Here is a 25,420-nt window from a genome sequence, read left to right as displayed (position 1 = left end):
CCTGTGCTGTGTGAGGCCTGCTGTTGACTGCCTCCCCCCCCCCACCCCGTCACAGACCCTCATGGGCCCCACAGGGACCGGAAACGCACAACAGGAACTGGAAGGCGGGTGAGGGAGCTTCTGGTGGAGCATCTTTCACTTCATGCCCCGTTCCATAATTGTGCTTTCATATGTAATTCGAGCTGCCAATTTACACTTTACCGGGGCTAAAGCTTATTTTTAGTTACATTTCCATGGAAAATGTGCACTTTGCTCTTGGTTGATAGATATATTTTGACAGTTAATGCAGGTTTACCCAGTCAAGGCTTGTTTTAGTTGAAGGTGAAAATGGAAGAGGAAAAAAAAACCTTACTCAGACAGATGTCCATATTTCTCTTTTTATTGCATTCGTTGTCTAACAACAATAATACTCATTGGCAAGAAATTTATTTACACCGACAAATTAAATTTAATCACAGGTATTTTTAGATTGGTCAGAAAACAGAGGGCCGTTGTGATAGTTTGCTTTGAATGCCTCTGAAAACCAAAGAGTAAGAAATGTTGCTTGAAACGGAACAATCTAGAGAAAGTACATATTAACCAAGCACAAGAGAACAATTCAGACGTGGCACTATTGTCTCTTCCATGCAAATGATCAGACACCAAAATGTACAAATTAAAAGTTTCAGATAACATGCTATCCATATTTATTGGACTTAAAATGATTTTTCAAACAACTCTTTTCTTTTAGTGATATATAAAGAAAGATTAAAATAAATCAACTTCTTACAATGGAACAGAATTCATTCTCTTGTTTCTTTTTTCAGCTGGCTGGTTTTGTTAATGATATGTAGCAGGCGTACTAGTTGTTTAATTGCAACACCATTAAAAAATATAAAAGCAGTAGTGATGACCATAAATAATATTAAGGGAAACATATACGTATACATACATACACACATACATATATACATATATATGTATATATATATATACATATATACACACACATATATATATATATATATATATTTAAGGGGTTTTACAAAGCATTAATTAAACCTGATGTTGTTGGAAGGTGTTACCTAGCTGGAGTGCCTATCAATTCCCACTTTTCAAGGTAATTTAACTATTTGTGGCCAATTGTTCTTTCATGGATGAAGGATTAAATCCTTCAAAGAAAAGCTGGGTAGGTGGGTAAAAGAGCTGAAAGAAAGAGAAATGTACACCTTCCAACAACACACTCACACCCATATCCACTTGCATTATATTTGGCAATGACCTAACTATGCCATCACTCCACAAAAGAAGTAAATAAATGATCATGTGTTGGCAAAAGTGCCATCAGAGAGCCAGTAGTTAGTGACTTAAGCATCACAGCTACCAAATACATCATTGCAGAGCATGAGCGAATGCACAGTAACACATGGTGCAATTTTTAGCCAAGGAAACTGCGGTCCACAGTTGAAATGCCCAAAGCTGCATAAATTTCTGAGGTTCAACTCAGCAATGTGCAATCTTGACATCAAAAGCATTAACCAAACATTTGAGGAAACTTTATCTTACTAAAATACCAAGTATCTAATAAATCAATTTTACCAAAATATATAAACATGTAGAAGGATAAGTGCATTTAGTAGAAATACTTACATTAAAAAAATCTCTTAAAATCTTATGAGCCATTCAATGTATACACACACAAAAAGTGGCAATAAGGCTATGATTACTGCTTGGGGGTCCTAACTGACATTACCAAGTTTCATATACTATATAAATATATATATATATAGATATATATATATTTATGCAATGTGATTGCTGTGTGTGTGTGTAAGGTGGGAATATATTCACACATATGTAGTTCTGTACATCTACACACGTGGCATGCACATTATTGAGAAGTTGCCTCTGGTTCTCTTATTCTTTACCTCATATTCATTCTTGAATCTCTAGAAGTTTTGGGGTTGGGGTAGGGCCAAAGATTGGAAATCATCACATTTCTTTCCTTCCCCACTCTGTAGATCTGGAAGCAGGTCACACGCTGTGCTTGATCCTCACCACTCATGGACGTGAGCCTTCAAGTCACAACATTCCCTCGACACATCCACACAGATGCTCACACACAAGCACTTAAAGACTCTGTTTACCATAAGGTAGAACTTGATGCTTTTATTTTCCAGGGGAAAACTGATTCTGTAAGGTTTTTCTTTGCCCTCTGACTTCCTGGTTGGATATATTCTATGCCGCTACTATAAGTTACTCAAATACTACTGGTGTACTGTGTGGTATTATTTTTTCCCCAGTGTTTTGGACCAAGGCTAAATTTCCTGAGACTTTAAATCCCTAAGATATATATATATATATAATCTGCCTACATAGCCAGGCTGTTTTATTTCTGGACTTCATCCTTAAATGCTTAGCTTCAAAATAGTACATGGGTAGATCCTTGACTTAAGGTAAATTTCAAAATATATTTTTAAGAACTCTGGACTTCTCTTTTCCATTTTACCTTTCATTCAGAAAGCGCTGCGGGCTTAGCAGTAAGTAGGTGAGCACCAGCCACCAGAATGAAATGCCCCTCACCAGCGCCATACTGGGACAGGAAATTTAGTTGCTCAAGTGGAATTTGGTAATTCTTAAATATGTCAATGTATTGAGGGGGGCTACAACATATCCAAAGTATGAACATTTCTTTTAGAATGGTTGGGACATCTCCCTTTAGAATCTTCGAACACTGGGCTTCTTCTCCTAAAGCTTGGTCTATACAATCTTTAGCATTTAGAAATGAGTTAGAATATCCATATAGATGCAATTTTTTATTTACCTTTTAAAATACAATTTTAAAGCACATGTTGATCCTATTACACAAAGAATCTAGATGAGAATTCTTTATCTTCAGCAAAAACCATAAAGACTAATTAAGGTGCTAGATCCAACAACCTGTGACTATTTTTGTAGCTTGGGCCTGGGATGGCTTAAGCTTTGGGGCCAGAGACTGACACAGGATGAAAGGCAGCAGCAAGAGTTAATTTGGTTCCTCCCCTATCCTCCTGCCACTTTGTTTCCAACAACAAAGAAGCACAGAGTAGGCATTTCCATTTCATGCCCCTTAAAAGCTAAGTTTGGAGTGAGCACTATCATACTGAGGTCATGAACACTTATGGGTTAAAAATACTGTAATGTTGAGGGCTGGTAATCCCCCACCACCCAAGCTAAAGGAGGATAACACAGAATGATACCTTCATTGTCATGAAATTAACGATAGACTTCATCAGTGTGACCCAATGGGTAAAATTAGGTTTCTACCCTAATGTATCACTCTGAAGTACACTTCTGATTCACATAAAAAAAGAAAAAAAAAAAAGAATGAGATAGCTATTACATAAACTGTAAGTTACTTTAAGGGAGATGGTCTTAAATAATCTGTTATAAAACCTGAAGTCCTTTAATGGAAAACTCTGCCCCAGACATTCAGCTCATACAACGCTCTCTGTCTACAGCTTGGCCTCACCACACATTCCCTAACCCCCAAAGCATTACCTATACCCCAAAACAATTTGGCTGTTGTTAGAGTTATACTGAGCTGTCATTTAGGGAATATAGTTCACAGTAACCAGATATTCCCTTTCTGTTCATTTTCTGATAAATAAAAAAACTGCAGAGTTTTTAAGGTCCATAAAGCAACAATTCTATGTTAAACAGTATGGATACCGAAAACCACTAGCACTAAAGTGGGTGTTGTTGAAGACACTGGAACCTCCATTAGGTATCATGCACTAGAGTCAAGAAAAGAAATAATACGAAAACAAAATGTTCATAAGATCTGAGGTCCTGCACTTTGTTTTCATACTCTGATCAATCAGTTTACATTTTATCCTTGGCTGGACAGTCAAATCAAATGCCTTTTACGATTTCAGCAGTTGTAAGTAGTAATATTAAAATAACTCTGGAAGACCTAAAGTTACTGTAACTTAACTTAAAAAAATCAAAATAGTCATAATACAAAATAAATGACTTGAGGAATAATAATTTGATTTATAATATTTTCAGTTGGTCATTGGTCTAAATATTGGGAGTGTACAAATAAAGTTCAAGAAAAATACTTTTAAGACATTTAAGAAAATGTAATATAATAGAGATCATAAATTATGTGCAGAGATTGAGACTTACAGACATTTCCAGTATGTACAACCATTTTTAAATATTACCGAAGTGTAAACATAACTTAAGATAATCATCCTCTATTTCCACTCTTAAAATGAATACAGAGCAAAACTTCCAGTGTGATCCAAATCGCTTTTTTCCCCACAGATAAGCAAAAATGGCAAAAAACTTACAATAGCAAGCACTAGTATTACCAGATTTTGACTAATTTAGTCTTTTAGCATTAGAAAAGATCTGCTGAATTTTATAGTTCATGAATAGTGGTTCTTTGTTTCTCAAGGTATTAATAAATAGCAAAGCACCACACATCTGAAATATTAATAGAGTATCCAGTATGGCAGTTTCATTATCATACACCAAATGAAGATAGTCAGAAAAACATACATAGTGACTTTAATAATCGTGAATCACAATGTTACTTTATATCAATGTTTCAGAGCATTGATTGATCTTTACTAGGGACAAAAGGATGGGTACAGACAATATTCGCTCACTATAACAGGCCTTAGGGAAAGAACAGAATTATAAGTTTCTAGTTTAGCCAATTCCAGATTTCAGATAAGCAAGCCAAAAAACAAAACAAAAAAAACAAAAAACAAAAAAAACAAAAAAAAAGATTGAAAGAAAGAAATTAAATTAAATCAAAATTTTAAAAAGTCACAATGTCCAAAAAATGAGATGGTGCTATATGGGCAGGAGCCCCTTTACATTATCTGTTACCTGTAACCTTCAACAAAAGCCTTCCCCAAGCTCTGTGTGTACATTTCCAGGGTAAGATATGGACAGAGACCCCCCCGCCCCTACTGTGTAGTAAAGGAAGTAAAATATTAGTTCAAGATTTGTCCGGCCTCAACTCTTATTTTGAAACTCGTCCCTTGGAAAGTGGATGACCTCATTTTTATAGCCAACGCAGCAAAGACAACCAGAAACACAAGCATAAAAAGCAAAACAATGACAAACAACATCCGATCATTTGAAATTTCTCAAGATGAGTTGATTTTCTCCTCTTTCTGGCCTAGTCTCTTACACTTGAATTACTTTGATGAAACACTGAAATCCTTAATACTGGCTTGAAAATAAGCATGACTGTCTCCACTGGTAGACTGCAGCCTGTGTGGGTACTCTTACACGAACTTTACCTGTAACGTGGAAATCGCTTCAGAACGAAAGAGAATGGCTCAGAAAAACCATTCAAAACATCTCTAAAATGAAACCATCAACTCTCCTTTACAGGAACATTCCATGTGCTCGAAAAATTGCTTCTCTGGTTGACCGCTCCTCAAATCTGAATTTTCTCTAACCGGTATTTCTATTGGTCTTAAAAGGACATTTGTTAAAACACTAACTGAGCCCACTTGGGAAATCTTAAGTAGAAAATCTGTGACAGGTTCCTGATTGTGTCACAGTCAGGCTGAAGACTAGTCGGAATGTTCCCCAGGGGAGGAAACCTGAAAATGTTGGTTTCCTTAAAAATCAATTTCCTGTCGAATTTGCTGGGGAAAGAGGGAACTACGGTCTGTGTGTCGGGGTCGCTGACCCGCCGAGCGTGCAGCGGGAGCGGAGCCAACAACGGTCCCGGAGCCCGTGGCTGCCTTCACGGCTAACTCTAGGGGACAGCTGTCGCCCCCAGAGCCCCAAGGCAATACCCACATCCACATCCTGAAGGCTTCGGTTTCCTTCTGGAGTTAACAGGTAACGAATTCTTCTCTCTTTTTCCGATGCCCAGCGAGCAGGAGAGGGCGCTCGCCTTTGAGCAGGGGACCAGTCATGTGGCGGAGCACCCGTGTTTCTACAGGGGGGTCGGCTCGCTGTCCAGACACAGAAATGAGGGGGGAAACTTGCCCACACAGCAGCGTAGACCCTAGAGCCCAGATCTCCTGGCAGGCCGGTGCTTGGGCCGCCCAGATCTGTGCCGTTGCCCCGTTTCGGGTTCCCAGACTGGAAGGTCATGGCGCTCCACTAACACCACCGGGCGTGTCATGCTTTTGTTGGGCAGGGTGACACTGGGTCCCCCCTGTGAGACACCCACCCAACGCAGCCCAAGACGCTGGTAAGTAACAGAAGAGAGAAACACAGCTATTTTGCATCTTTCACAAATAAGATCCTTGGTTTGATAAGAAACAAAGGTGGCTTGGGATTATTTCGGGAGGTCAAAATTAAAAGTGTATTCTATCATTGCAGAAAACGCAGTTATGCCCCCATGCGGTTCCCCCGTCGGCCTAGAGCACGTTACCGCTGTCACGAGTTCCTTCGTCCTTTGCAGGAGAGCAGGGCAGGAGGAGGGGAGAGCTGTCTGGGGTGCTGGGGGTAGAGGGAGGTGTGTTACTGCTCGCCAGCACCCTCTGATGCAGCGGTCATCTTTTCTGTCTTTTTAGATTTCCTCTGCATTTGCTCTTGTTCCTTCCTTCGCAGCTTTTCTCTTTGTTTTTCCATCTTCTCTTGAGCCTTTCGAGCCTTCTCCAGAGATACCTTCATTTCCTTGAGTTTTTTTTTGACCACTGCTCGGTCCTGGGATGACGTCACTCCCAGAGCCTAGGAAGGAAATACATAAACAAACTGAACTCGAAAACCAATGGCCTCTCTTGCTTGGGAAGAGTTTGATATCACAATATGTTCAGACTTAAGAACTGATTTAAACATAATCAAAGAGGTAAAAACCAAGAAAGCTGCTTCCATTTGCCAACAATCTCCATTCTTAGGGGCTGAGCTTTATTTGCCCTTTGAAGTCCCTCACACAGTACACCCTAAACCCCATTAAATAAATGCCTTCCAAATTCATATTTAATGGGTGAAGGAATAAAAAAGGTGGGGAGAGGGGCACAATTTTGCTTCTCCAACCTTTGGGCTATAGACATTTACAGGCAAAAGTATTGCTAAACTCATCAATATTTTTAAAAGCTAGCAGTGGGCACCTGCTGCCACAGAGGGCTCCAAGAAGGGGCAGGGAGGATTGAAGTGGCTTCCTGTTTGCCAATGCAGTCATTTACAATGAGGACCAAAAATGTCTTTGGGGCCAAAATACTCATGTCAGCAGGACCAGCCATTTTCTCCCTGTGGGCAGACCTATAAAGGAATCCTGTTAATGAGGAGGTTGCTTAGTGAGTTTGGAATTCAGAATAAGAGGAGTTGGTTGCGTACTTTTAAATGTTTCATGACCTTCAGAATCAACAGCAGGATGCATCCATCTCCCCAACAGGGACAGCCTTGTCAATGGGGCCTTCATAATCACACACTATTGATTGATCTCTAACCTTTTCAAGACTGTCAAGAGATACTCATCTGCTCTTCAGCCCAGCAGGGGGCTGAGGTTGAGGGGGTGGGGAGCTGAATGTGAGCTCTTTTTGCCCTTTTTCCACAGGGGTGGGTGCTCCCCTCAGTCTCTAAAAGGGATGGACTGGACAGGTGAAATGAGAGTGGGATGGAGCCGGGGAGACATGGCCTGCGCGTACTTGGGGGGAGAAAGTTCTGAGGAGAATGTCACCTCAGTTTTGGAGAGGCGTGCAGGGAGGAGTGGGGGTGGAGAAGAGATGAATAAGGAAGGAGAGACTCATGGATCTAGGTTTTAACTCTAATGTGATGACAGAGTTCACAATGGCCATTATTACAACTCATACTACACAGGAAGTCAGCAGAGTTCATACATGGACCATGTGTTGCTGGGCGGAAGCAATGAGAGGGAGTCCCTCGCTCTCCTACTCAGCAGCCTACTGTTTGATTGAGGGTCCCTGACCACTTTCCTAAACTCCATTTACTACTCAGAAATGACACAACGTCCTCTCTGCTGACGATTGATAAGAATTACCTCTCACATATGCAGAATGCTCTTGTTCTAGTGAAAACATTTCAGGTGCCATGAGCAACACAACTTGTACCTCGTAATCTCACACAGAGATAGAATTCTTTACCTTAAGTTTATTTCCATCCAACTGCAGGAGTTGCTCGCCAGTGATGTTTTGGGCACTGAATTCAGATACATACTGCTCCAGATTTAGGCTCATGAGCCAGTGAGAAACCTGCTGCACGCTCCATTCATGAACGGCCCGATTCTGACACTGACTGTGTTTGGGAGACTGTCCATCATCAAGGATCTGAGGTAGGAATGTTATGCAGCGTTGTTAAAGGACCAAAATGCTTATTATGCTAAAGGACCACGGCTTATTATGCTATCAAAAGGAATTTCTTGCCAACTAGAGCCACATTTATTTTAAACCATAAAATGAATAAGCTAATGGTTCTAGTTGTGTGTGTAACACACACAGAAACACACGCAGTTATTGCCTACATTTTTTCAGGTATTTGGAAATCTAAAAATTTCCCCAGTAAAGCGGCGTTATTAATGCAGGAAGTTTAATACTGAAAAATACACTCCAATGTTGCAAGCCTTTACATTAGAACACTTTGGAAAGAGTACGAGATGCAGAAAACAAGTATTTCATTGATCTCTATATGCAACGCATCATTCTGCGTGTAGCCTCTGAGAAGACATTAGAGGTATAGAAAAATACATTGACAAATATGGAGGGACTTTCCCTTAGAAGAGGACAGAATTAAGTCCTCAAACATTGTGAGGGGAAATTTTGCAGCCATGGTGTCACTTGAGCAGCAAGCGAACCCGTGAAGGAGGCAGGGCAGGTAATGTCCATAATGACTCTCAATAAATGAATAAGGTGAGGCTTAGCAAGTCTACTTGTCTGTCGGGAGCACATAGCTAGTGACTGGCAGAGCTTAACAGTTTGTAGTTTATTCCAAATCTCAAGCTCTGCCCAGTGTAGAACATCACTTTTAATAGTGCAGAGGGCAGCTTGGTTCCTAGAACCTCTAAGCTGAGAGGCGATGAAGGCGATGACAGGTCTGGGAGGAGAGACAGGAGTCACCTCAGGGAACACTGACAAGGGGATGGGGTAAGCCGAGATGAAGGCAGAGGATGTGGAACAGAATGGACCGTGTCAAGGTAGTGGTGATGGGGGACCGATCGAGGGACCTTGCAGGTTGAACCTGGTGATCCTCTTGACTCGGGAACATCTTTTAAACTTAGGTATAGACAAGGGCAGAGAGCAAAATGATTTAACATAAAGAAATCTTCCACTACAGACACAAGTATTCTTGTATAGTTTGAGTTTTAAATCATTTTGCAGAGAGAGAAGAGAATTTTCAAACAATACCACAGAAGCCACCACACGCAGCCCACTGATAGCTCACCTCGTCATCTATCATATCCAGGCTCTGAGTGAGGGAGCAACAAAGGAATCAAAAAGAAAAGTGTTATAGAAATAGGAGGCACAACATACATAGTACAAAGATTTAAAATTAAAATCATGCCAAGCCTGAAGAGTATGGGCAGAAGAATTGAAGAGACAAAAAGTTAAAAAAAAATCATGTTAGAAAGAAGTAACTTAGAGCAAGTATGTGGAGCAACAATATCTTTATTTCCACTGTTTCTCTCCCTCACCCCCTGCCCTAAATACTGGCATTTCTTTCCTCTCCTTATCTTTGCAGCACTAAGTCCATCACTCATGTAATTTCCTGTTTCTCTACAAACATTTATCTTCTGGGAATTCTTGGCAATGTTAATTTGACCCTGGATTCTAAATAAGTGATTCTCACCCAGTTTTTCTCCCTTCTCCACCACAGTGGTTCTCAATCAGGGGACACACACTACTCAGAGGGACCAGCAGAGCCCTGGGATAGGGGTGATGGTGGGGGGAAGGGAGGGAGAGGGGGGTGCAGTCCGTAAACTCCCACGTGCTTTCTGGGTTGTCCCTGTTTTTGCTCTCTAGTGCCCAGCCTCCCACCACCAACTCCCTCCCCCCTACCAGCCCCCAGCTCAGAGTCATCTCAGTTAAATCAGAAAGCCAGAGGAGGTCCCTGGAGAGCTGTAAAGGGGCTCAGAAACAATTCTTTGCCTTCATGTTGAGATAGAGAGAGAGAGATCATGAAGACTTCATACCAAACCTGAAACCATGGTCCTGATGATTTATATGCAAAATCTACTTAAGAACGTTTTCCTGGTGATAGGTGACAGGGACAATGCATGATCTCAGAAAGCAGGCATGTGTGAGCGCCTTGAGCGTACCTCATCTGATGAGAGTGCTAAGGACTGAGAGAGCCCTGGTGTTTTGGGTTCCGCTCCTAGGCCACTAAGGTCTGCCGAACTGGTACTGCTGGGACTGAAGTCATCGTTGAAGGTGAAATTCTGTAAAAATAAATGAAGCTCAGTGTTAAATGAGCACAGCAAACTGGATGTAGGTGTATTTTGCAAGTCCTAAAAAGGTTCTGTTTAAGTAATCTTTGAAGGAATTCATATTTGGTTTGGTGATGACCTTCAAGTGGCAGTGGTTGAGAACACTGTGCCTTTTGCAACTGATAGGGAATTCTGGATGCTTTCTCCATCAGATGAAAGGATAAGTGTTTTGGAAAAATCATTCTTCAATCCCTCTTCAAGGGTACAGCATTCATTATACTCTGCAACTGCTTAGAGGAGTAATATTAATAAGCCTATCTTCTTTGACCCTACTCGCGATGAGTAACAGTGCAAGTAAAAATACAAGATGGTGTGGAGAGCCTGAGTTATTAGGAACAGATGGCCATCCATATTAGAAAGGTAGCTTGAGTACCCCCTGGGAAGGATCGCTTGCTGTTGGTTGTGATAAATACTGTGAGAAATGGCAGATCCTCCCCTGGATATAACCTTCAAGATGATGAGTTCTGGGGGGAGGTCACAGTCTGACAATGCACTAGTAGTTACACGCTAAAATACAACTCTCACACAGCACCCGCAGAGCACCAGAGAGGCTGCGGAACAGATAAGCACAAGGGGCTGGTAGAGTTGAGGGATGGGGCATAAAAAAAACTTTCCCAGAACTTCATTAAAATGTTCAGTGGATATTAAAGTCAAGTAAATTCACAATGACCACGTGGCTGCATTTGTGAAAATATTTTAAACCAAATCTGTAGTCTTGCTAGTGCAAGAGTAGGAGAATTATTCAAACTACATTTGGACTTCTCAAATCCAATACCAACAATGTTTCAAGATCAAAGTGGCCTGTTGATGCCAAAACTTCTTTTGCTGGTAATTCTAGAACAACTGGCTTCTGAGGAACTCTAAGCCCTTGGCCAACACCATCTTGTTCCATATTCGGCTTCCTTAGGACCTGGACCATTAGTTTTCCATTAAGTCCCCTTGCCACTGGGTTCAATAGATTGTCAAAAATAACTACATGCCGGAGGCTGGAGAATTCAGTGCCAGATAAGCCCCAAGGTTTGCTAAACTCAGAAATGGAGACTAAATCCAAGCACACGGAGCTAGGCTAGGAGAACATGTAAGCAGGAAAGCATTTAACACAACACACTACTATTTGATATCGTCAACAGACATACCACCCCGAACCCTGTCCAAACCCTGTGAGCTGCTGACCTCAAGAAAAGAGTTAAATTCAAGGCACATTAATCACACATTTCTGTTTGAGAAAGAAAAGCGAACATAGATAAAAGGAGACCAAACAACATGTGAAAGTTAGCCACCATATACGTTTCAATAAAATGTTAGATAAGGTTTGCAGCGTCATGCTGGAAATAACAATCATGCGTTTAAAAACAAACAACACCCATGCAATTATATTTTCTAATTCTGCTAAAGTTAAAGAACTTTGGTGATGACGTTATAAGTTTTTCAACATTTAGGTTTGATTTAAAAGTAGAAATAAGTAAGGGTGCTATGTCAGCATTGGTTTGTTTTAAAGACTTTCATTTAGATATATTGAACACATATTCAGTCCCAAATTTATTTGTTTTCCAGTAAATCTCGAAGAGCACAGTAAAAATAGTCTTGTAATGTAATTTAGAGTGGAATACTTGGTAAACAGATCTATCATACTGTACCATGATTCAAATGCATCTTTCCCAGCATGGCTTAACTGTCAAACTGAGATTAAATAGCAATATGTGAAAAGACAGGCAAATCAAAGATTAACATACAATCTAGAATGGAACAGCATTAAAGAGGGTGATGGTTAAATGAGGCCTTCTTTTTCCCCACACAAGAAATACCATGCATGGTTTATTGCAGTGTTATCACATTGGTTTCTCAGGTCCAGAGTAAACACACAAGTTGAGAATGCTTTCCAAAGACTTTGAAGAGGAGGAAGGATTTGGGGTTTTTCTTGTTTGCTTTTTAAATCCATGTGTTTTCTACCTTGGACCCCTTTTTATCTGAAATTAGAGTTTCAGGAGAAGGCTGAAGGGGACTCATAGGTGAAGGCAGGTCCCTGAAGGAATAGGATCCTTTCCGGCTTTCATTAAACCACGAGAAAGGCATGCACGGTGAGCGCGTGGAGGCCTGAGGCGCCGGAGATGGCTTCAGTTTCCAGTGTTCCAGCCTGCCTCTGAAGATCCTGTTTTATGAAAAAAAAATGCATATTACACAAAGGAAGGGCAAGTCTGACATTTGTTGAACTGAATTCTGAAGGGTCTCTGAATACAGTTCAAAGCAACAGTTTGACAAATTGTTCTACAAGAGAGGAAAAACTTTGCATTTTTGACTAGGATATTAATCTTAGTAGCTATCTTTTTTTGCATCATCAACGTTTTCATATCGCTATTGCCATAGTGAATTCTTATGAAATGTGCTTAATAAGTGGATGTGGGCGAATTAAAACCAGGGAGGGGCATGGTCTTTCTGAAACTGCTATCGGGTTAACCATCACAGCATTCCCCTTATTCGGGTGATACAGCTGTGCCTTACCGCTAGTGACATTAGCTCTTAGTCAGCATTCTTTCCTGGCCTTCTCTGAACTCATGCTTCCAAGAGTCTGGGACTTTAGAAAATGTTGTATTTAAATAATTTTGAAATTTCAGGGCTTATGATATTTTAAGCAAAACACACACCTTATTGGTTTTTCATCATAATCTGGGTGCCTTTTCCTAGGAGGAGACCAGAGCTTGTTTGGAGGTCCTAGCAGGGAGCACAGCTACTCGTGTACCTTGACCAAAGAATGGTCCTCCCTTATTGGGGAAGGTCTTCAACTGAGCACAAGGCTTCGAGAGGGACACATTCAGAGTGATGAGGGAAGAAGGGGTCCCGGTGTAGCCAGCTAGTTCGCCCTCACACTTCCTAGGAGGAGGCTGGACCGCAAGTCTCAACACTCTACTTGGAGGTCCAGGATCTTTTACCTCTTGAACATAAGGCCTTGGCCCTTCCCTTAGCCTCTATTTCTCCTCTATAAAAGGTGGATATTGTAGGTAGCTTATATGTGGTTGTTAAGAATTAAATGAATTTTGAGAAACTGTGAAAGTATAAACAATTTATGGTTATTATTTATATTTAAAGGAGTCAAAGGCATTTGAGAAACACAGTTTGAAAGCAGATATTTTTATGAGTGCATGTACTTGCATATTTATATTTACTTCTGGTCAGAAAAAAATAATTATCAAGAGCTGAGGCAGGAATGGGCAGTTATTTCTTTGCATCTTGGAAGAGGTCAATATGTCCAAATGAGATTTGACACAATGCCTATTATTTGTTAGCTGTTGATGTCATGAAAACAAAGAGATTCCCTTTCAATGAAAAGTGCTTCCACACTGCAGCTAGAAGACTCATTATCCACATGTATACTGGACTTCAGTCTTCTCACATCGAATTTAAAATATTTTGAAATATTTATACTCTTCAAATATTTTAAAATATATTTCAAATTACATAAACAGTCTAACTCCTAACAGCTTCTGTTTCTTTCCAAAGATTGTTGTGAGACTCAGATGGGACAATAAATGTGAAAGCATCTTGTTAACTGCTTTGCAAAACAATGTACAAATGTAAAGGATTATAAAATTAGTGACCAAAGAGAATGGAGACATCAGTGAAGTTTTGGTAGAATACTGAAATCATAGGTTGGGTGAGTAAGATGGCTGGTCATTTAAAGATTTCAGAATACCTGATGATTATGATGGTGAATTCCTTTTAAAGAAAAACAATAAAGGGGACAGTAAGAATAACAGAGAAAGCCCAATGAGAGATGTGTCAACCTTCAATCTCATCTGAAAGTCTAAACTAAAACAGTTCTGTATCCTGAAGTCTACTTACTTGCTATTAAAAGATGGGGTGGGGGGGGGGTACAATAACTGAACTTAAGAAATCATGCTAGTAGAGGCAGACTGGTCCCCTGTAAGCACTTTTTATTCCTGGATGGTGGACCAGTGAGGTGTTTCCCAAACAAGTCTGATAAGAATCACCTGGGGCAGCTGCTCAAATACAGATTCTTGGGCACCTGGACTTACTAGAATCTGGGAGAGAAGAGGGGAAGAGTTTGCTTGGAATCTATATGTTAACACATGTCTGAGCTGACTCTTGGAGGTTTTTAGTATCTATATTTATTTCTATTATCCTGAATGCAAATATGAGGTTTCTGGAGAACAGATGACTATTTACTTACAGAAAATCATTGCACAGGCTCCCCATGTCCTAATTTCCTCTTTCCAGAGTGACAGAATGAAAGCCACTTGTCATCTTATACTTGGTCTACATTTTAAGTGAGGCATCTAAAAAATACCAATCTGGATGATTATATAGACAGGGACAGTAGTGCTGTCCCCACTTCCCCTATGGGAGAAGGAGAGAAATCTTATCTTCTTAATGTCAACAAACTCAACTAGGGAAGGGTCTTAGGTTCTTATCCTTCAGAAAGTAACATATGTCCTAGGGGGAGATAAGACCAGTCTCCAGCTTAATAAGCTTGGGAATGTCTCCATGAAGCTGGGTCTTATCCCCTCTCCCTATCCCACTCCTTGAAAATGAAACCACGCACCTCATGAGAGGTAAATCTCTGCAGTTCTCACTATCTATCCAGTCATAATTTAACTTCTAAGGCTTGACTTTTTTTTTTTTTTTAAGGCTTGCCTGTTAAGCTTAGGTTCCACAGTCCAGTAAAAAAAGTGCTCAGAAAGCTCTAACCATGCAGAATCATATGAATATTTTTTCTGTAGTCCCACATTCTTATGATTGGACATGTTTGAGATAAACTGGGCCTAAGGGTTATTTCCCCTGTTATAAATTTCTGAATCAATTAATCAAAGTAGCATGGGAGTTTTTTTTTTTTTTAAGAGTTCCATCCATAATCAAAAAGTTATAGTAGTTGCTTAAATACATGGCTATTGTTTTAAAGTTTATAAAGAGACCATAATTAATGACATGACTGTCTTGTCCTACTCCCAAGTGAATTTACCTTGTAATAATGCTTTTGGGACAACCACCACCATCCCCATTTTTTTTTTTTAATTAGGCAGGAAATAAGAATATTGCTGCCTACCTGCTCTCACTGTAATGCCTTACTAGAAAAGGACCTTTAGTTCAAATTCTGACCATGTAACATTTCAAACAAAATCCCAAGACAACATATAATTAAACTCTTTCCTGAGAGTCTCGCTGCCAGTAAAATAGTCAAGACTAATAATTCCATGAGGACTTTGAACATCTAGTCCCTAAGACAGGTCTTATAATGTGAGTGTGATGAATGACATCACAGAAGCTCAGCTTTGGGTGACACTCAGAGGCTTTCTTCCAGTTTTCTATACAAGATGATGGAAAGACTGGAGGAATTGTCCAACAGAAAGCCAAGAAAGCCCACTTCTAAGGAAACAACCAATGTCCTCACAACTGAGAACCACCATGTCCTGGAGTCCTTTGAAGAGAATTTTCCAGGTTTCCAGGAAGTCTTGCTATGCCCCTGCTGAGGCTCTATCCTGAATCCTTCATTTCTTTGTGCAACCTTGACTCCAAATCCCCATGAACCTATGTAACTTCCATCTGTCTCCTGGTATCCTGAATAGTCAGTATGCTTCCATTTCCTTGGATCTAGAATGCATTCATTAAAAAAAAGCAAACTCTCCATTACTTCATAATTTCTGATCTATCAGCTTACCAGACATGCTTTCTAAAAAAATACCAATTTCCTTTTGGTCAATTTGAAGTCTTGGGCCTCCACAAGCAGCAGAGAGAATTTACTGACCACTCATCGTCTGTTCACTTGGTGGAGAAATACATTAACATAGCATAAAATTCTTCCTTCCTTCCCTCCTTGCTCTCCTCCTTCCTTTTTTCCTTCCTACCCTTCTTCCCTCCCTCTATTGACAGTTTTGACTCTGAGAGCAGATTATATGGTCTGGGATGCATAAGCTTCACAGAGATCCTTAATAACCCCTTGAAAAATCAAGATTGGTAGAAATGAGTGCTTCGTGGATCTGAAAGTAATTCCCAATGGATAAAAATAGGTATGTGTTTTGTAATTCATCGTTTTTTAACTTGTACACTAATGTCTCACTATCACTTTTGGTAAAAATGGAATTATAAGTCACTGATGTAACTGCTTGTTTTATTGTTAGGAACTGGGAAAAAGAATGGCTTCATTTTTTTTTTTTTTTTTAAAGAATGTCTTCAAATTAAGTCTGTCGTATTAAATTGTCATGGGTGGGGGCGGTTGAGGTGGGGGTAATCATTGTTTCCTGGCATTTAAATAGTTCATAATTAACAACTTTACAGAGCAGTTAACCCAATTACATGCATCTTTAAACCAATTCGTCCTGGGGTCAGCATCCCAAAATTAAGTTGCTCAGGTAAACATTCCATTGAAGTTTTTTTTTTTTTTTTTTGGTTTGTCTTTGAATACTAGGTTTGTGAAGTATTCAGAACAAATTGAATGTCATCAAGATATAATTAGGAGTTCAGGAACTGCCAGAACAGAAAAAGTATAAGCAGAATACAGAATTCAAGCAGGTAGTTAAGGAGGTTAATTAAAGCAAGTTAGGCGTAATCAGAGGAAGGGCTGCAGACTTCCATTTATTCAAATCAGATGAAGTCATTCTGTAAGGTTCTAATATCCATCAGGGAGACTGAGGTTGTAAAGCCAACCCCTTCAGAAGGGCCCTTGGAGCTCCTGACAGGTTAATAGCTATGACAAGCAGGTGTCCATCTGCAGTTCAGGCCAACTACCATTGACACATCCTGCTTCGACCCGGAGTTACAGTCCAAACCTCTGATCAATAACCAATAATAGCCCAACTGAAATGGTCACTGTAGAGTTTAACCTTAATTTCTGACAGGGTTCTGGACATGCTACCATGGAATATGGCAACTTGGCACAGCATATATTTTAAGGGGGAAGAAATGTGAGAAAGAGCAGGTACAGGAAGGGTTCTCTGGCCTTCCTTCCCCATCGCTTCTGAAGCAGATCCTAAGACTCTTATATGAGAGGTGCCCTTCCTACACCAGGAGGAAAGGAACATCCTTATCTCTGCAGATAGAGGGCCACCAAGAGGAGTCAGAAAGAAGGAACGAATAGGCCTTGCTAAGTTTCCCATTGTTTTAGTTCATGCCCTTTTGTGCTAATACATTTTTCCAAGACTTTCCACTCTTCAACAAACCTAGCATTAAAATGCTCAGGCTTAACCAATTCTTTGGTCTTCATTTCCCAATAAAGGCTCTATCACCCAAAACTTGATGTTAAATAAATCTGTATACTTTTCCCCTGTTAATCTGTCTTCTGTTAATCTCATTTACAGGACTCCAGCTGGGAAACCCAAGAGGTTAAAAAAAAAAAAAAGTATTTTTTGCCTCCTCTACATTCATATGAGATGGAGAAACTGTTCCCTTGATGTGATTTTTCAACCACACTGGGAAGGTTGAAAATGAAACAGCAAGATGATTATGTAAATAAAAATTTGGTATTTCAAAACAAAAATGTTAGGTTTAAGAATAATAAATACATCGCTTAGGATTTAAGAACATTTGTATTACCAGAAATCTGAGGGAGAAGTTTGTCTATTGATTCTATTTTAATATTTTTAACTGGCTAAGATTTAAAATAACCAAAATTGATAAGGGCACTGGATATTTACAGTCACTATGTCACCATTTTAATCTACCATATTTTCGAGAGTTTTTTTTTCAAGTGGAAAAGTGTTGATGTGTTAGGAATGTAAGTTTGTCAGGTTTCAAGGGTTAAGTACTTAAAAAGAAAACTGAATAGATTATAAATTTATAAATGTAGTTTTCTAAAAACAGGACAGGGCAGTCCGGGTGGCTCAGCGGTTTAGCGCTGTCTTCAGTCCAGGGCGTGATCCTGGAGACCCGGGATCGAGTCCCATGTCAGGCTCCTTGCATGGAGCCTGCTTCTCCCTCTGCCTGTGTCTCTGCCTCTCTCTCTCTCTCTCTCTCTCTCTCTCTCATGAATAAATAAATAAATATCTTAACAAAAAGATTAAAAAAAATAAAAACACGACAATTACAGGGGGAACAAGTCTGCTCCACTAAGGCTAAGCTTGCAGTATTCAAAGGTCTCTATAAAAGTGATTGCTTTTATTTTCTATAAAATTTTACTAGATGTGTAAACAAAACAACAAGATTTATAAGATGAACTGAAACTCAAAAAAAAGATAGGTTTTAAACTGGAGACTTTAATAAATTACTTTTCATTTATAATCCTAATGATTATCTTTTTAAGGATAAAGCAACATTTAGGCATTTAATGTTTGGGCATTAAAAATATCAAGCAGCTCCGCGGGCCGGGGCTGCCCCGAGTCCAGCCGCGGAGAGCGGCGGGTCCCCAGGGTGCAAAAAAATAAAATAAATAAAAAATAAAAAAGAAAAAAGAAAAAAGAAAAAAGAAAAAGAAAAAAAATCAAGCAAAGGGGAAAACCTGAAGAAGTTATATTGTCAAAGTTAAGCACTCCACAGGGGCTTTGCTGAATTTTCATCATCATTGTTCATGCCTTAAACACTTGGTTTGAAATTTGCCAGGCTGAAATTATTTCGCCATTCTCTAATGGCCATTCTCCTCTGGCCATTTACAATTGCATTTTTGTTTCCTGTTTTTTAAAATCACTTTTTTTAAAAGAGAAATTTTGGCTCCTTCCTGAGATGCCATTGTGGGTCAAGTTTTGAGATGTTTTTCTCTTCAGGCATACATGACAGATTTGTTAAAGATGTTTTTAAGTACCAATGTTACTTTTTGCTTTATCTTATTTTTCCCTATCCAATTTGCCTTTAAAATAAATCTTATTGTTATATCTTTTGTACCTCTCTGAATAAACAAATTATATTGGGAACACAGAGGAGTAGATATAGATTTAAAAAATAGAGAAACAAGAGTACATGTATTGTGATGAGCACTGAGTAATGTATAGAAACGGTTGAATCATCAAATTGTATACCTGAAGCTAATACTGTATATTAATTATACTTCAATAAAAAAAGTGAAAAAAAGAATAAACAAACATGAAACCATGCCAATTTATAGATCAATGGAATGAGTTAGAACTCAAAAGAGGATGTTTTTCTTTTTTTTTTTTAATTTTTATTTATTTATTTATGATAGTCACAGAGAGAGAGAGAGAGAGAGAGAGAGAGAGAGAGGCAGAGACACAGGCAGAGGGAGAAGCAGGCTCCATGCACCGGGAGCCCAATGTGGGATTCGATCCCGGGTCTCCAGGATCGCACCCTGGGCCAAAGGCCGGCGCTAAACTGCTGCGCCACCCAGGGATCCCAAGAGGATGTTTTTCATAGAATCATATGGATCAACACTGTCCAATAGAAATATAATACAAACTACAAATATAAATTACAATTTTTGATAACCACATCAAAAGGGGTAAAATTAATTTATGTTTTATTTAACCCCAAATATTCTAAATATTATTTCCACATGTCATCGGTATTACAACATTTTTAATAAGATATTTCACTTTTTTTTTTTTAACAACAGAAATTTATTTTCTCACAGTTAAAGCTGGAAGCCTCAGATCAGGGTGTCAGCAGAGTTGGTTTATCCTGAGGCCTCTCTCTTTGGTTTGCAGATGGCCACATTCTCTCTGTGAGCACATCCCTGGTATCATTCTCTCATTTTATAAAGACACTAGTCCCATTGGAATAGGTCCCCAATTGACTAGGACCTCACTTAATCTTGATTATCTCCTTAAAACCCTTATCTTCAAATACAGTTACACTGGGGGGTTAAGGCTTCCACATATTGATTGGGGCAGGAACACAACCCGGCCCGTAACACCAAAGTTTGCTGTACTGTGTCTAAGAGAGTATAAGGTCTAGAGCGGTGGTTCTCAAAGTGTCGTCTCCTGTCTAACAGTCAGCATCACCTGGGAACTTATTAGAAATACTAATTTGGGGGGGTCTGCCCCACATCTAATGAATCACAAACTCAGGATGGGGCCCCAACAACTTGTTTCAACAAACCTTCCAGATGATTTTGATACAGACTAAAGCTTGAATACTACTTGGTCCTATATCCTAGTGAATATGATATGGTAGAAAAAGGTATTGAAACAAAAATCTTCATAGCAGCCACGGAAGGGATGATATCATGAAATCTGTTTTATATATGAAGAGACAGAGGTACAGTTCCATAACTGAGTTGCCCAAGGCCATACATTACTGCACCATAGAGGCAGCAGTAGGACCCAGGTCTTCTGATTCAGTGCCAAGACGGTCAACTCTTCCTACCAATCTCCTCTGATACATACAATTCTACAAATCACAATAGTGGTCTCCATAGGGCAGCTCTTTTGACAGTTTTGAATGTGACCAAGCCCATTTACACATCAATTATCAATCAAATTATTACTTTTTTCCAAACAAAAATTTCTATCTAGCCATGACTTCATGATCAAAATAGTAATTAATAAATAGAGCACAAGTCATTAAAATTAATTTAGGACTTCATGTTTATAGTTGAGAATTGGATGTAGAGAAATTTGACTACATCCTTAGAACACTGTGGAAGAAATCAATGAACATAAATTTAGCATACTGAGTCTTTGAAATCCTGCATGCATTTTCTCCTAAAACACATCTCAATATGGACTAGCTGCATTTCTAGTGCTCCATGGCCACATCTGACTAGAGGCTACCATATTGCATAGTACAGACAGAAATGGCTGGGAGTTAGAGACCGTGTAGTTTTAATCCATCTAACTATTATTATTATTATTTTTAAATTCTAATTATTTTTTAGTGGGAAACCAAGGTCTAAGAAATTCAGAACCTTACCTATGGCAAAGTTAGGATGAATACTTGGATTCTGGCACAGTGCTTTTCCCACAGTTCACACTTTTAAGCGGAATGCAAATTCACCTCCACCAAGGAGTACCATCTCCCTTCCTGTTGTTTTCCCACACTCCACCATCTAAGCTTGTTCTGAGATACATATGACTGCTCACATGGTTTTCCCTTCTGCCACTCAACCGGGAGCTTCTCCCACAGAGCTCCAAAGTAGGTACTCCACTGACCATCAGTGGCAACTTACTCTAAAATTAGGAATAGTATTTTATTTTACACTTTGGTGTGAACAAGCTCTGACTAGGAGCTCTTTCCGGTTTTTCTTATCTGCTGTGCTGTGCTGCCTGTTTAAATCAGAATGTTCTCTGAGCACATACTGGAAAAGGTTAGAACTGAGCCATATTTTGGGGGGTTTGTTATACTTATTTAACCTCACCTATTTGTTTCACGTTGGTCGTGTATTTGAGTCATTGTATCTCCACAAGGAATACAATAAAAGTAAACTCTTTAACTCTTGAGGAAGGGAAAAAACAAAAAACAAGACAGAATGTAGCAAAGCTCTCCTCTGGCCTCTTTAAAGTCCAGCAGCCTCAGCTATAACTAATTGAATGACCTCATCAGATTTTTATAGCCTAATAATGAAAAGCCTAAGAGATAAGATTAGGGACTCAATCCATGAATCACTCCCCCTTTTTCCTGGGAAAGCTTCACAGAGGTGATGAGTTTATTCTTGGTCTTCCACAGCTGCAGTGGGACCCTCAAGCGGATGGTGCTTGCCACCCACTTCCCTTCAGGGGCCCTGTGAACCTAACTCAATCGCATTAAGCCCCTACTGGGCAATAACTCTGTTTTCTGGCATATGTTTTAAAAGGTTCTGGGCCCATTATCAATTTACAGAGGAGAACAGAGGCTGTTGTTAGATTTGATTAGTGTTAACCAACTCTTGTGATAGCTCAAAACATTATTTTGTGAAACAGAAAACGTCCCTTTTCTTCCCTCGTTCTTCTATTGTTGCAATTACATGAATTTCCTTCAGTTCTGGTCAAAATTCTACTATAATTACGAATAATTATAAAATTATGATTCCAATGGAAAACTATTTTGTAGCACTTGGTGCATGTGGAAATAACTCGTGACCACTGAAGCAGAAGGACTCCAGAGTTAGTATTTTAAAAATCCTGAGCCAGCTGGCTGCTGGTTCAAAAGCTGGCATTAGCTGTGGTGACGGCCCACCCTCGACTCCCCATGGATGGCCTAAGGTCAGGTACACACTCACCAACAGAATAAAGATTTGCTTGCTTTTCACCTGGAATTTGTAAAAGGTGATACCCTCTGGCTACTATGATGAAATTCAGACAAACCTTCTCCCCACTGCTGGGTGCTTTGCTTACATCCGTCTCAGGTGGAGCCTCAAGGTGGGAGGAAGTGACTGCCTCAGAAATCCAGGGACCAAGAGGAGGGCCATGTTACTACAGAAGTGTCTCAGCTTCTGTCCTGCTGTATATCTGGGAATCTCTCTCTCCCTGAACGAGTTTCACTTTTTATTATTATTATTTTTAATCCCGAGTATAAACTTGATAGTTTCCTATTCTTAATTTTCAGGTACAAAGTAGACTGTTTTATATTTCTCACTTCAAAACCAGACGAAATTAAAAAAAAAAAAAAAAACAAAAAAAACAAAACCAGACGAAATTAAATTGCTTTTAAGTTGCATCATGGACTTCTATTTCCTGAGACCAGTGTCCTCAATATAAACAGTGCTTTCTACCCTTTCTCCATTGTACAGGATTAAACAACAACAATGAAGACAACAGACTTACACAATTAATTTGGGAATCCTCTCTTCCTATCTCTGACCCCACTCTCCTATAATTCTAGGAGGAAGGTACAATTTCTCACCAAGTTGTATGCCAGAAAAAAAAAGAAGAAAAACTGCAGAGAACAACCTATAAAATGGATCGGGGGTCCCCAAATGATTTTACGATTTTTATTGTTAGCATTCTGTTTCTTCTTTAGTCTACGCTGTTGAGATGACTCTCCAGTTTCAAGAGATTTCCACATCATTAGATGCATAAACAACTGGAGGGAAGGTGTTGTGTTGGAAAGGTATCTAGACAGAGGAGGCACAAGCCCTGCTGCATTAACTGCCTGCTGCATAATCGTGGGCAAATCAATTAAATTCCATGAAGAGGAGTTTCTTAATAAAGTATTGTTATCTGCCCTCCCAAAGTTATTATAAGGATCAAATAAAGTGATAAATGTAAAACTGCTCTGTAACTTGACAGTAATAATGATAGAGAATTGCTATCTTTATTATTATTATTTTTAAATACCTCCTATGTGCCCGGTACCATTTGACATGCTTTGTATGAAAACTTACTTAATCCTTACACTAAAGTTATTAGGTAGATACTGTTATCTACCCTTATTTCTCATATGGAGATAAAAGCAAACAGGTTAAAGAAGTTGTCCACAATTTTAAAGGTAAGAACTAGGAGAGCCCTGATCCAAACCCAGGCAGTCAAGCTCCATGCTTTGTTGTCTTCTGATATAAATCTAAACTTTAAAATTATGTAATCTCAGAATAAAACTGGGAAAACTTGACAGCATGCAGTGCAAAGCTCATTTCTCTATGGGGAAGTCTTTACTGAACAGTAAGAATAGTTGGTAGAGCCTGAAGAAAATCAGTTAAACAGTTGAGTCCAGCAAGAGATGATGGTCCTTTTTACACATGGACAGAATAGTCCTGAAAACCAACAAGGTACTTAAATGTAAAATTACCCTTTCAGACATAACAAAAAAGAGGACATTACTATTGTGGGTAGCCAGGCAAAACCCCTGAAATATGCCTCATTAACATATCACATAGATCTATTTATGTTGTGTTTAGATAAACATTTATTGTTTATTAAAAAATTTTTTTTAAACATTTATTGAAACTATTCATGTGACCATAATTTTGCAATTAAGCCAGTGGATATACTCAAGGCCAGTATAGGCTAAAACTGGGGTAGAAAAATATAAACTGTTGTGCAATTTCTCTTTCATCTCTCCTCTAGGTGGATCACTTTAGCTCATAGATACTGACCACTGACTTTGATTAACCATGGCGGTAGTGGGGGTGGGGAGGGGGGGCAGAAAGTTTAGATCATCCACCCATACCTGCTACCCGGAGAAAACCTATTGGCTTCTTTTTCTTTTTCTTTCCATTTCTTTCCTTTGTTGGAATTCCTTCGCAAAGGTGCCCTATAATGACAACACACAGTCAGAAAGGGGAAAACGATATTTTTCTCTTTTAATCCTTTTCTTTTATAGAGGGCTTATTTTTTACATCACGAAATGCTTACCCCAGATCCACAAACTTGCGCTTAATTTTTCCTCCTTGTACCACCAATGAACTGGATGCCCTTAGTGATCTGGGACCCTTGGCACCATCTAGGGTATACACACATGTGAAAAAGACCAATTATTATTCTTTTTAAAGCCATGAGTCAAAAGTCAGTGCATCTCTGAATCTAATGACTTTATCTCAATTCCAGAGTGTAAAAGAAAATAATGGATGCCCTTTTTTTTTTTAAGCCACAGGAAACACAGATATGTTGAGGAACATTCAGTTAAGCCAGGAGAGGTCCTGCTGAAGAGAGCCCCAAAACTCATCACAAACAGTTTTAGCTTCAAATATACTGGAATGAGCAAAATAAGCAAGAATAAACACTATCAAATAATTGTTTACATTCAAAGCAGGGACCGACATGACTTTCCTTTTGTTCCTTCTCTGGCTCCAACTCTTTGTTTCAAATGCCCAGGCTCTGTCCTCCACACCTGTCCTCCCTTTGGGCTTTGGTGCCTTCTGACAGGAACCCAGCCCACTTCCCCCGTACCTCCCAAGTCCAGTAGAGAAAGTCACCCCTGAGTGTCTGGAGATTTAGGGGAGAAAGTGAGAGTCAAAGCTTTCTCTTCTGGTCTCTCCTTTGTTAATGACCCGTGGCCAGTCCTGGGACAGAGGAGGGCAGAGCACGGAGAAGACTTCTTAAGCTGGGGCTCAGCTATAAAACATATCTTTGAAAGGCTCCTCTCAGAAGTTGGGTTGGAATACAACTTGGCTGGCCTTCTGTGATGTGGAAGATGCCAAAATTTCCCCAGTGTTTGGAGCTGATTGATCTTTGCCTCTTTGAGTTACACTGGCTCTCAAGGGCAGCAGCTGCTGGGGGATGGGAACAC

General features: G+C 39.5%; 1 protein-coding gene across 13 annotated transcripts in view; it reads right to left on the bottom strand.

Moving 5' to 3' along the window:
• Nucleotides 1-363: 363 nt before the first annotated feature.
• PPP1R9A (protein phosphatase 1 regulatory subunit 9A) overlaps nt 364-25,420 on the bottom strand; it is a 311,864-nt gene continuing 286,807 nt past the window's right edge. For 8 of the 13 annotated variants that reach the window (XM_038556851.1, XM_038556849.1, XM_038556853.1 and 5 more), the window contains 7 exons: nt 24,547-24,634; nt 24,362-24,445; nt 12,335-12,533; nt 10,217-10,336; nt 9,343-9,366; nt 8,049-8,231; nt 364-6,675 (listed from right to left, as the gene is read on the bottom strand). In XM_038556851.1, coding sequence (XP_038412779.1) covers nt 6,466-6,675; nt 8,049-8,231; nt 9,343-9,366; nt 10,217-10,336; nt 12,335-12,533; nt 24,362-24,445; nt 24,547-24,634 — 908 coding nt within the window. In that variant the 3' untranslated portion in view covers nt 364-6,465. The remainder of the gene's footprint in view (nt 6,676-8,048; nt 8,232-9,342; nt 9,367-10,216; nt 10,337-12,334; nt 12,534-24,361; nt 24,446-24,546; nt 24,635-25,420) is intronic. The other 5 variants (XM_038556850.1, XM_038556861.1, XM_038556858.1 and 2 more) reach the window with 3 other exon arrangements.

This window comes from Canis lupus, chromosome 14, assembly GCF_011100685.1.
Source record: "Canis lupus familiaris isolate Mischka breed German Shepherd chromosome 14, alternate assembly UU_Cfam_GSD_1.0, whole genome shotgun sequence".
In the NCBI taxonomy this organism is placed as follows: domain Eukaryota; kingdom Metazoa; phylum Chordata; class Mammalia; order Carnivora; family Canidae; genus Canis; species Canis lupus.
Note: the sequence above shows the minus strand (reverse complement) of the source record. Positions and strands in the feature narration are given on the sequence as shown.